Genomic DNA, 13,496 nt, shown 5'->3' on the forward strand with positions numbered 1-13,496 from the left:
TAAGCTTAAGAAAAACTAGGTTTTAGGTTGATAACTTTCCAGTTACAGAAATTCGACAGTAATTAAGTGTTCCTTTCCATGTATCCAACCCTCTTCGGACATGAAAAGGTACCAGGAAGCCAGGAGCCATCTCGGAAGGGTGACAGTGAGATCTGGGGCAGGGGTACTTTCTACTTCAGATCCTTCTCTCTTTGGGGGCAAAAAAACAAAAAAAAAGCCAAGGAACAAATGGCCAAAAACTAACAGCCTGACGTGCCCATCCTGGAACAGCTTCTAGGACAGCCCAGCAATCAAAACTGCAAACGAACGCTTGAGAAAATAAAGAGGACACCCACTAACCACTTTGACAAACATGGGCAATCAAGACGAACACTGGAAAAATAATCCATGTGGTTTAAAAAAATGAATGAATGAATGAATGAATGAATGAATGAATGAGTGAATGAATAGAAACTTCCCTCCCAGAATAACTGAGAATGTCGGCGGGGGGGGGTCGTTCAAGCTGACAAAATGCCACGTGATGGCTTCTACAAACCATCGTGACAGACAGGTGGGAGTACAGAGGTAAAAATTATTTTTGTGATGTCTACCTGGTGTGAAGGCATCTCTGTTGGCTGATTAAATCTGGAATTCCCTTCAAATGTTGGTGCCCCAAATCCTCTGCCACGGACTATCCCGGACCTCAGCCTCAGCTAGAGGGCTGCTAGCAATGCTGGTTTATTTTTAAATTTTTTAAAGAAGAATCCATAGCTGTCATTATCTCCTTCTTACTCCTTATGTAATGTGTTTGTGCTCCTTAGTCACACTGGGTAGAGGTGGCTTTTTGAAAACAAAATAGTGCCTGGTTTTGTCGTTATTGTTTCCTATTTTATTGATCTCTACAATTCTGTCCTTCCACCTAGAGTGATTTCATTTGCTGTTATTTTCCTAGCTTCCTGGCTTAAATGATTTATTCATTTCCTTCAAACATATATTTTCTATCAAATGTACGTAAGATGTAGCCATATACCGCAGGTTCTAACATACAGAATTTGGTCTCTCATGACCAAATGAACTTTGATTTTACTTGTCATTTCCTCTTTCAACGAAGAATAATCACATGTTTTTCAATTTCCAAACATCCAGAATTGGGAAAGTATACCTTCCTTGTAATTTTTTTAGTTTTTCTGGAGCCTAATGTATGATTGACTATTTTAATTGTTCTAAATGGACTTAAAAAGAATATAGATTCTCAACTTGAGGTCTGTATCTATTTATAAACAAAGTTATTAATCATATTTTGTACTAATCATCTATGAGCCAATCTACTATTGTCAACTTACTCTGTTATTTTATGAGAGGTGTGCGAAATCTTCTACTCTGGACTTTGTCAATTTTCCATGTATTTTGGACAACTTTTACCTTATGTATTTAGATGCCATGTTATATGGTGCATAATGATTCATAACCATTACGATTTCCTGATAGACTGCATGACTGCATCTTTTTAATAACTTTTTTATAACCTTTTCTACTTAGTGTTTTTTGCATCAAATTTTACTTTGACATTACTATTCGTCCTCTACTTCTGTGTGCTTAGGATTTGTCAAGAAATATCTCCATTCCTTTGTCATTTCCATGTCATGTTTTAGGTGGATCTGATACCATCTAACTCATCTCTTCCAGAAAGTCCTGAAAACTTCTGGTCACATGTTAGATATTTCCCTGCTTTTCACTGCTGTAAGGAAATAAATAGATATTACTTTTATATTTCTTCTGTCATTCATTGGGGCTTTAGGAGGGAAAGGAAGTAAACAAGAGAGATCTCAGTCCATCAACTGAAACTGAAATTGCTAAAATGTGTTTATAAATTTAACATTTAAACTGAATCATTTTCTTAGTAATAAAGTTACCTATAATATCTTTACATACCAAGGGATTTTTAAAAGTCATTTCAGGTAGGCCAACGATGTTAAACTATTTCCATGTTTTTCAGTTTTTAGAAATTATGTTTTTCAAAAGCAAAACAAAACGTGCTTTTCCCTCTCAAGGTGCTAATACTTCTAGAAACTTAGCAGTGCTCATCCAGAAAGTAAGGAGCTTCCTGGAAGACAGTCTGGCCAGGGCCAGGTATCCGGAGGATAGGAACCTCCCAAGCCACAGCCTGGGCTTGGACTTCTTCCCCTGTACCTGCTGATAGCTCTACAACCTTCAATCTCCTGTATCCTTGATGTTACACTTGAAGGTAGATGTTCCGCTTTCTCTCTGCCCTCTCTCATCTGGGGAGTCTAATTATTAAAACAAGGCTACGGTTAAAGGGCCCAAGACGAAGGGGAAGGAAACTGAGGAAGCTGAACTATCAGTGGTCCCAGTTCTACTTCCACCCGAGCTATTCCACACAGCTGACCAGGAAACAGGTTAAAGGACACAGATTCTACAGTCTTCCTTTGGAGACTGTTACAATCATTTCTATGACAAGCTCATCATATTTCCTAGGTGCTTTCATATTTTTCATTAATTTTTAGGCATAATTATCCCCAAATCCATGTAAGGCAAGCAGGGCACACATTATCCACCTGTGTCACTGGTCAGAAAAGAGGAAAAAGCTTATCCAAGTTCACGCTGCCAGTTCTCAGAACCCAGATCAACGTTATTTGTTATACAGCTACTACAACACATGGGAACAGAGTCAGAATCTGGTACACCACATGGGTGTATCAATCTTTATGTATTTGAATGGTCTCGTCCCAGAAATATATTTTTATTTTCTAGGATAGATCATCAAAATCATCACAATTACTACGGTCTTTTCCTTGCAATAATGGTTTGCCAAAATTGACCGTCTTTTGAGCATTCCGACTTTTGTCCACTAGAGGGCACCAACTACCCATATCCCATCGCCACCTTAGCGGGTCTTTACATCCCTGGCTGCCGCTCTAATATCCTTTACAGTATCAGTACATCTCATATCACAGTGAAAATCAAGTTTGTAATACAGTTGACATTAACAGCGTGCTCTCTTACCCTCTCCATGTCAAGAAATTCGTCATCTAGTTTCGTTCCTTCAACGCCACTTATTTTTTCGCTAAATAGCTGCAGAAATAAACAAAGTAATTGCATTGTATGATAATTTGTTACCACAATTTCTGACTCAAATTATTACCAGCAAAACCAACAACAACAACAACAACAAAAAACTTCCATTCAGCTCATTGCATTTTTTTTTTTACCAAGTCCTTTAAGAAAATCGTTGGAAGGAGTAACCCTATCAAAGGACATGGGAAGATACACATTTTTCATCTGCGCAACAGGTATTAATTATGCAACTACTGTATGTAAAGCACATGGAAGGTGCTCCAGCAGAAACACAGATAAATAAGATCCTTATCATCCGGGAACCCAGAGCGCAGCAGAAGAGTTAATAAACACACACTCGATTACAATATAAGGGAGGAAAAATACGAGCAAAATAGTGCCAGGTACAAATGATTGTCAACACACCAAGTAATAGACATTTCAGTGGTTCAGAGACATGATTCTGAGAGCCTGCAGTGGAGGGGAGGTGGGGAGACACCCAGGACCCACCCAGGACCTGTTTCCTACAAGGCTTGGCATTTGAGCTGCCCATTTAAGGATAAGGGACATTTCCACAGGCAACACCGAAGGAGCCTTGCTTACAGCATGAGACATCTTAGAAATCCCCCCAAGACAGCAACGTGTAGGATGGGGTTTTGCCACCTTGCCACTCTGATATTTAGACTAGATACTCCTTTGTTGGGGGAGGCTGTCCTGTGCCCTGTAGGATGTTGAATATCATCCCTGGCCTCCACCCACTAAACGTCAGTAGTGCAAAGGCACCCACACACTGACAACCGCAAAAGGTCTCTGGACGCTTAAGAGTCACTGCCTGCGCAGGGCAAACGCGTCCTTCGCCTTAACTATAATGAATAGCGATCGAGGGAGAATGGGGGGAAATAAAAGCTGAAAGGGAGAGAGGCCAGATCACACAAATTCTCAAATGCCAAGCTAACAGGTCTGGCTGAGAAGTCCCTGAAGATCCTTCAGCAAAGCAGCTCTGGCTGCAGAGTGGGTTGCATCAGAGAACACGGAAGAGGACTGGAAGGGGAAAGAACATCGTTTTCTTTAGAAAATCGCATCAACATAATTTGTTTACATGTTTAAAGTATTTATGTGTGGGACACCTGGGTGGCTCCGTCGGTTAAGCGTCCGACTTCGGCTCAGGTCATGATCTCACGGTTCGTGGGTTCGAGCCCCGCGTCGGCTCTGTGCTGACAGCTCGGAGCCTGGAGCCTGCTTCGGATTCTGTGTCTCCCTCTCTCTCTCTCTCTCTGCCCTCCCCCACTCACGCTCTGTCTCTCTCTCAAAAATAAACAGTAAAAAATAAATAAATAAAATAAAATACTTATATGAACATAAAAACCAGTGGTAAGGGGGGGCGGTTAGCATCAATTAATAAAAAAAAAATTTGCGGGTTCTTTTAAATGTAAGTGACTTTCTGCTACTATTTCCACAACTATCGCTAACAAAGAATTACTAGTCAATAGGAGGAATCCAGGTGTAGAGAATCTACCTTAAATGTGAGGTGAGAGAGAATTGAGAGGAGACGGGGGAGATGACTAGAGTGGCCACGATTCTTTATCCTTTTGTCGCTAGATCTCTGTAGTTCCTCCTGGCCAGAGCTGGAGTCTGTCTACCCTCGAGCGATTCCGGGCCGGACTTGATGCTTGTTTTGAACCACAGACGGAAGCCCAGGCCTTAGCAGACTCTGCATGCTTTCAGTCATTCTCTTGAAACCCTGCTGCCCCCAAGTGAATTCAGGCCTGGGCTGATTTGCTGGGTGGTGAGAGATACGTGGCCCAAACACCCCCATCAGGACAACCAGTCACTCTCCAGGACCAGAGCCCCTGGTTGACCTGCAAGGGACTGCAGGCACATGAGAAAGCCCCCGGCCTAATCCGCTCACCCGTGGAAACATGAGTCGAATAAGTGGTGGTGGTCTGACGCGAAACACTGGAATGCTTTGTTACTCGACAGAAGCTGGCTGATACACTAGGCAATAGTTCTGATATTTCAGGCTCTGTCGAGAAGTCAGAGAGGACTGTCCTAAGGCCTCGGTACAAGGTATAAGCTTCAACAGGAACAACTGGTAATCCCACTGCTATACACAAAGGTCTTTACATGGAAGTATCCATCAGTTAGGTCCCCCAAATATCTTTTTGTTCAATAGTGAAATCATTTTGGGGCGCCTGGGTGGCTCAGTCGGTTGAGCGTCCGACTTCGGCTCAGGTCATGATCTCACGGTTCGTGAGCTCCAGCCCCACATCGGGCTCTGTGCCGATAGCTCGGAGCCTGGGGCCTGCTTCAGATCCTGTGTCTCCTTCTCTCTCTACCCCTCCCCTGCTCGCACGCTGTCTCTCTCTCAAAAATAAATAAACATTAAAAAATAGTGAAATCATTTCCTTTTTTAATTTTTTTAATGTTTATTTTTTGAGAGAGAAGAGAGAGAGAGACTGAGTGTGAGTAGGGGAGGGGCAGAGAGAGAGGGAGACACAGAATCTCCGAGCCGTCAGCACAGAACCCTACCCCGGGCTCGAACTCAAACTCACAAACCGTGAGATCACAACCTGAGCCAAAATAGGATGTGAAATAATTTAAAATATTAGTTCTTAATTTTGGAGGTGATATTCTGAGAATCTAATGAAAATTATACAACCACACCCCGGGGGGGGGGGGGGGGAAACACTCATTTTGTTGCATGGTAAATTGCAAAAATGGCCACAATGCCTTGCCGCTCCTCCCACTAGGACACACAGTCTATTTTTCTCCCCAGGGACTAGCTTTGATCAATAGAACAGAATGCAAGCAACACTGTGAGAGTACTGAGTTCAGGTCTTATAAATACTTTATAGCTACAAAGTATCTGTGTAGACACTTTACCCTCTGAGGTCCACTGTAACCATCCCCAAATGAATTAGCCTGAGCTACCACGTGGGAGGATGAATGCCCACTCTGAGCAGAGATGACCCTCCAAGGTGACTCATCTCAGAGCACCAGGCCTTGAGCTCACCAGGCAGCTCACCACCAACAGATGAATAAGCAGCTGGGCTCAGTGAGCCCCGCAGCCCAGTGAGCCCCGCCCAAAGTACCAACCCACAAAATTGTGAATCAATGGTTTTTCATTGTAAGTCACTATGGTTTAAAGTGGTTTGTTACATAGCAAAAAATTGACTGATTCAGTTGCCTGTAATTTCTAACGGCTACTGAAACCCTCTGCAGAAGCCCACGTGTAAGATCCCTGTTTTAAAATACCCTTTTGGAAGTGGTGCCTAGGTGTCTCAGTCAGTTAAGCATCCAACTTCAGCTCAGGTTTATCTCGCGGTTCGGGAGTTCGAGCCCTGTGTTGGGTTCTGTGCTGATGGTGCAGAGCCTGGAGCCTGCCTCGGATTCTGTCTCCCTCTCTCTCTGCCCCTCCCCCGCTCATATGGTGTGTGTGTCTGTCTGTCTTTCTCTCTCAAAAATAAGTAAACAGTGGTGCGCCTGGTTGGCTCAGTCAGTTAAGCCTCCGACTTCAGCTCAGGTCACGATCTCACAGTCTGTGAGTTCGAGCCCCGCGTCGGGCTCTGTGCTGACAGCTCAGAGCCTGGAGCCTGCTTCCCATTCTGTGTCTCCCTCTCTCTGCCCCTCCCCTGCTCATGCTCTGTCTCTCTCTGTCTCAAAAATAAATGAACATTAAACAAATTTTTTTTCAAATAAGTAAACAATTTTAAATTTTTTTTAAAGAGAAAAAACATCCTCCCCAATAAAAATTAATCCCAGAAATCTAAATTCCAAGGCACATGACTAAATACAAGACCAAGTAAGAAAGCCAACAAAATCACAGATTGCAACATGAATTCACTTCTGGTGAAAATAACCTTCTGAAACAATAGGACAGAAACTTTATATGTATGCTTAGGATATTATCAATATGATAAATGAAGGAATAACCTCTATGAATAAAAGGCAAATAATTACACAAAATGGAAATTTTTTAATTGCTATTAAAATTTAGAAACCTTGGAAATAAAACACACACAAAAATGAAAATGAAAAATCCAATAACTGGAATCAACTCCAGACTGGGCACAATTGGAGAAAGAACCAGTAAACTAGAAAATATTACTAAGGAATATACTGAAAGAACAAAAATATTTAAAGGAAAAAAAGAGGGTTTTTTTTTTTAATATGAAATATCAGTTAAACAGTTTAGAGGATGAGCTATAACTGACAGGCACTCCAGAAAAAAGGACAGAATATAGGGGACTCAGTATTTTAAGAGTTAATAGCTCTGTTTTGGGGGGGTTTTTTGGGGGGGTGTTCTTGTATACAACTGAGGGAAGGTATGAGCCCACAGTTTGGAAGTACATTCAAGTGCTAAGAAGGTATTAATTCACATGTTGAGATTTCAAGAATAAAAAATTCTAAAACTCCCACAGGAGAATAAAACCACAAGAAAATTAACAGCAGATTTCTCTTCAGCAACAGCAGATACCAGAGATCAGTTTCAAAGGTGTTTAGAAATGTGAAAAATCCAGAAGTTTGTGTCTCCCTCAACTGTTACTTAAAACAAATATATAAAAACAAATATATGAGTTTAAAAAAGGGTAAAATTACAACCTTAAGTATTAACAAGATGGGAAGGAGGGTGTTGAGTGGATACTCTGAGCACTAGAGTGTTTCTCCCGTGTTCAGGCGAAGGTGGGAAATGGACAAACTTGAACATTGCTGAAATAATAGAGAAGAATTGTCTGGGTTACATAATTAATGGTGACGACTAAAAGTATAAAACAATAATGCACGTATATGTTATGTATGCTAGGCATGTTACAACACAGCACGCACGCTAGCACACGGGTGGAAAATTGAGTTTTTCCAATCCAGGCAAACAAAATAAAACAAAACAAGAAAAAAAAAAAAAAAGGTTGGCAAAGCGGGGGTGGGGGGAGAAGAACGAAAGGGATGACAAATGGAAACCACAATATAAGATAGTAATAAGTCCACATACATCAGTAATTATTATGTACGTAAATGATGAAATTGAAAATGTTAAAGGATGGATTGACAGAGTGGATTTTTTTTTAACTTTCTTTTTCTTTTTCTTTTTTTTTAGTAATCTCTACAGCCAATGTGGTGCTCAGACTCACAACCCCAAGATCAAGGGTCACATGCTTTTCTGAGTGAGCCAGCCGGGCACCCCCGGGCACCCCCAGAGTAGATTTTTTAAATCCAACTACATGTAGCTTCTAAGAGAGACACCTAAAATAAAACTGGAAATAAGGAGATAAATTACACCTACTAGGGAAATAGTGATTTTAAAAAAAGCTGATAACAATAGCATCAGACAAAAAAGACTTTAAGGCAAAACATCAGTAGGGATAGAGAATTGATCTAATAATAGAAGGGACATTCCACCAAAATTCTGTTATAATAATGATGCATCCAACAGCACAGCTTCAAAAAACTAGTAATACAGAAACTGAGAGAAAACAGTGAAGTCCACAATCATAGATTTCACCACCACTCTACCAGAAAACTGACAGATCGGGGGTGCCCGGGTGGCTCAGTAGGTTGAGTGTCCCACTTCGGCTCAGGTCATGATCTCACAGTTCATGGGTTCAAGCCCCACATCAGGCTTTGTGCTGACAGCTCAGAGCCTGGAACTCACTTCGGATTCTGTGTCTCCCTCTCTCTCTCTGCCCCTCCCCTGCTTGTGCTCTCTCTCTCTGTCTGTCTCAAATATAAACATTAAAAAAAAAAAGAGGAAGCCCTAGAAGAAATTTCAAAAACTATTTAATTTAACAATGAAAATTGTATCCATCAAAACCTGTGTGGGAAGACAGCAAAGGCAGTACTTAGAAATCAGCGTATCACTTTAAATTCATTAAAACAAAAAAATCACTTCAGCTTAACATCTCAAACTGACACGATGCCATTCAATCCAATTCAACAAATATCTGAAAGTCCACTGACTACATCCATGCGGTAGAGATACGAAGATCGCTCTCCAGGCCAGAGCTCACGGGCCACTGCGAAGCAGAGGCCGATGGCCAGAACACAACGAGGGAAGTACCCTCCTTTAACACAGATGCGGAATTTGCTATTAGAACTCAGACAGAGGAGGCAAGTCATATGGACGAGAAGGTGCCAAGAACAGAGCCTAGAAGGATATATGGTGTGCACCCCAGGAGACCAGAGGAGGAGTGGCATTTCTGGCAGAGAGAACAGCATAAGCTCAGACACAAGACATGAGGGCATTCGGGAAACAGCAATCAACAAGGGTAACTGATACGAAAGACTGACCCCAGGAGAACATGAACGCACAATCACGCAGGCCGTGGAGACGCTCAAGCAGGTGAGTGGTACGAACAGGTCCACCTTTCATCCGGGAAGATCATGCCAATGGCCCACAGGAGAAGGGCACTGGAGAGCCACCAGAGGGCGGACGGGGAGATTCCACGTGGAGATCACAAGGGATGCCCACACGAAGGGGCAGACTAGGCAGACGAGGGAAGAGTGTCAAAATTCGACTCCGAAACTCTCCCAACTACCTTCTTCAACTTCAAACACCAATGGCCCTCACCTATTAAGCGTCCCCATCGCAAACGTCGCGTCTGACCCGGGCTCGCCAGATAGAAGCTGCAAATTGAAAATACAGTCGTGTGGCCAAGTCAGTGTGGCCCATGTGAAAAAGATCATGCCGGAAACGAGGCCTGTCTCACGGTACCTCCGTGCAACAGAGAGAACCCTCACTGGCCCTCTACTTCTGGGTAGCCTCCAATTTCATCGATGATCGGAAAACAAAAGGCGTTTTCAGAGACCGCAACAGCACTGATGTAAAAGAAGTGTATTTGGGAAGCACAAAGCCTTTGCATTTGGTTTTTCAGCTAGATGCGCTGGGGTTTTAGTGGTAAATGTCAACACAGCCTTGGCCGCCTTCTTGTGCAAATGTCTGTTTTCAAAGACACCTTGGCTTCTCCATCTTCTTCCCTTTAATGAAGCAAGAAATTAAACAGCAAGAAAGCCAGAACCTAGGAGAAAATGTAAAAAAGCAAATTTATACCCCAGGATAAATTAGAAACTTCTCCAGGACAGTACTTTCTAGTTTGTGGGCCACAAAACACTGGCTGCACACAGCAAAAGAAGAACTCCTTGGTCATGTTAGTTTGGAAATGCTGGGATAAACAGAACTGGCAGATTTCTGTACCAAAACATTTTTCACAGGCTTTAAAATGAAAACGGCATCATGGATTTCCATGGAGGGGAGGGGCATATAAGAGGTAGCATTCTCCACCTTCGTTTGGTCACGGGAGATGTCTCTTACAAGGAAAAATCTCAGAGAAGATTTCTGAGAAATCTACTTTGAGAAGCCCTGCACCAAAATGTCACCCTGTCCTCTAGCTCCCTTTATTTTTTCTTTCAAACAATTAGCAGTGATGCTCTGAATTTATCAGCTTGGAAAATATGGCATTACTCAATGACGAACTGTTATTTGTAAGTTTAGTATCAGGGGAAGATGAGAAAAGGGTATATGCGAGCTCTCTGTACTGGTTTTGTAACTTTTCTGAGTCTAAATTATTTCAAAATTAATTCTTTGTTTAATCTCTGAAGGTTTCAGAGAGCAAACAAGGCAGTCAGGATCTGATGAAGAAAAATTCACTGGGAAGAGTCAGACATTTACAGCTGCTTTTTCCTTCTGGAAAAATTTCTGCCTTACAACACAGAACATACAAGCTGAGCAGAAAGCACCAGCCTAGACCTTGCAGAAGTCTCCCTAGGCTGGGGAAAGGAAAACTGGAGTGCACTGTAACCAAGGAAACCAAGACATTAAGAGGCCAAAATCCCAGGACCATAAAGAAGTGAACACGACAGTTTACATGCAACTTCCTTTAGAGGTTTCTGACAATTCCTAGGCTGCACATATGCGAGGCAGGATGCTAAGATACCAGTGTGAGGAGGCTGCTAGAAGGCTAAACATCTAAGCAGAGATTTCTGCAGAATCACAGTGATCAAGAGACAAAACTGGAGTTCAGGACTGCCTTTCCCCTTGTTATCTGTCAGAATAAAACTAAATCCTCCCTGGGGGGAGACATCACCTAAATTGCTGCCAAGTCTTTGCACACAGGTATCTTCCATTAAAATAATAATTTAAGAAACCCATCTGGTATACCAGGTGACTCAACAACAACAACAAAATCTGAAACTAAATTTTCTTTATGTTTTTTTGATGTAACCTCTGTGCCCAACATGGGGCTTGAGCCCACAACCCCAAGATCAAGCATCACATGCTCTACCAACTGAGCCAGACAGATGCCCCTTAAACTAAGTTTAAAAATAGATGACAATATAAAATACCACTGCAAAACATTTCAAGAGAACAAATGAAAACTGTAGTTGAAGAATTCAATAACTGAAGTTCAGAGTTCCACAGCAAACTTTAATAACAATTAGATGCTGACAAAGAGAGCACGTGGGCACTGGAAGATAAACCAATGGAAAGTATCTAAATTGAAACATAAAGAGAAAGACGATTAAAAACACCCAAAAAAAATATTATAAACATAGAACACACAGTGGATACACCTAACATATGTGTATTTTTGATTTCCAGAATGAGAGGACAGAATAATTGAGAAGAGGCAATATTTGAAGAGAAGATGGCCAAGAATTACTCAATATATGTTGTCAAAAGACATCAAGCTCCAAATTAAAGCTCTTCTATGACTCTCAGGCAGGATAAATATGAAGAAAAACATACCCCGAACAAGTCTTTTACCAAAGACCAAAGACAGGAAAACTTAATAAAAAAAAAAAAAAAATGCACCAAAAAAGCAACAAAAAGATTGTGAGCTGACAATGGTCACACAGTGCGGCCACAAGACAATGAAATCACATCTTTTCATGTTGACAGAAATCATCTGCCAACTTAAAATGCCATTCTCGGCGAATATACCCTTCATAAATGAAGGCAAAATTTTAAAAACATTCAGACAAGAGGGTGCCTGCATGGCTCAGTCAGCTGGGCGTCCGACTATGCCTCAGATCACGATCTTGTGGTTTGTGAGTTCGAGCCCCGCATCGGGCTGTGCCGACAGCTCGAAGCCTGGAGCCTGCTTCAGATTCTGTGTCTCCCTCTCTCTCCGCCCCTCTCTGCTCACACTCTGTCTCTGTCTTTCTCAAAAATAAACATTTAAAAAAACCTTAACAAAATAATAATAAATAAAAATATTCACACAAAAGTGAGATAATTTCTCATTGGCAGACCCAGACACACACCAAAAGAAGCACTCAAGGGAGTTCTTCAAATAAAAGAAAAATATCCCTGATGGAAACAAGGAAATAAGGCAAGAAATGGAGAGAACCAGAAAGATGAATCTATATGAATACTGAAAACTTAAAACAATTATCTTGTGAGGTTTTAAACATATCTAAAATTTTAAAACATGAAAACAATGACACAAAAGCCACCACTAAAGAGGTAGAGATAAATTGTTACTGGGTCTTTTATTGCTTGGAAGTTTTAAGGTACTAATTTAAGAAAGACTCCACCACATAAAAAATACATGTTGTAATCTCTAGGGTTGCTTTTAAATAATCATAAATATATAACAGGCAAGACACTAGAGAATAAAATGGAATAATAAAAATGATTAATTCAAAAGAAAGTTTAAAAAAGGAGAAATGAAGACACAAGAATAAACGGGACAAATAAAAAAACAGATTTAATGCAAAAATGTCAGTAATTACTTTAAATGTATATGGACTAAATATTTCAAGTAAAAAATAAAAAGCATCAGCCAAGATCATAAAATACTAAGCTATATTGTTTTCTGCCAATAAGAGATGCACATTAAATATAATGACACAGTAAGAAAATAAAGAGATGGACTGTATCAAACACTAACATCTACAACAAAAAAACTGAGAAACTCATACTAACATATAAAATATACTTTTAGACAAAAAACATTATTACTAGAATAAAGAAGGACATTAAAACATGATAAAAAGTAGGGGTGCCTGGGTGGCTCAGTTGGTTAAACGTCCGACTTCGGCTCAGGTCATGATCTCGCGGTCCGTGAGTTCGAGCCCCGCGTCGGGCTCTGTGCTGACAGCTCAGAGCCTGGAGCCTGCTTTGGATTCTGTGTCTCCCTCTCTCTCTGCCCCTCCCCCACTTGTGCTCTGTCTCTTTCTCTCAAAAATAAATAATAAATATTAAAAAAATTTTTTAAATGATACAAGGTCAATCCAAAATTAAGAAATAAGAATCCTAAGTCTGTATGCATTTAATCATATAGCTTCAATGTATAAAGGAAAACCTTACAAAACTAAAACTATAAATAAATGATTCCAAATATTTTAATTTTTCTATACATCTCTCTGCAACCCATAAAACACAAAAAAAAAACCACCAGTTAGATTGACTCGACTTGAACAATTTAATTTACATATGGAGAATA

The 13,496-nt window shown here is 40.9% G+C and overlaps 1 protein-coding gene across 9 annotated transcripts in view; it reads right to left on the minus strand.

Annotated features, from left to right (window-relative positions):
- The window catches only part of SH3GL3 (SH3 domain containing GRB2 like 3, endophilin A3), a 136,111-nt gene that overhangs the window by 50,515 nt on the left and 72,100 nt on the right, over nt 1-13,496 (minus strand). For 8 of the 9 annotated variants that reach the window (XM_053223481.1, XM_053223479.1, XM_027068218.2 and 5 more), the window contains one exon: nt 3,004-3,072. The exons of the other annotated variant lie outside the window; for it this stretch is intronic. In XM_053223481.1, coding sequence (XP_053079456.1) covers nt 3,004-3,072 — 69 coding nt within the window. Of the gene's footprint in view, nt 1-3,003; nt 3,073-13,496 lie in introns of those variants that run through there. 9 annotated transcript variants of the gene reach the window in all.

This window comes from Acinonyx jubatus, chromosome B3 (assembly GCF_027475565.1).
Source record: "Acinonyx jubatus isolate Ajub_Pintada_27869175 chromosome B3, VMU_Ajub_asm_v1.0, whole genome shotgun sequence".
NCBI classification, from domain to species: domain Eukaryota; kingdom Metazoa; phylum Chordata; class Mammalia; order Carnivora; family Felidae; genus Acinonyx; species Acinonyx jubatus.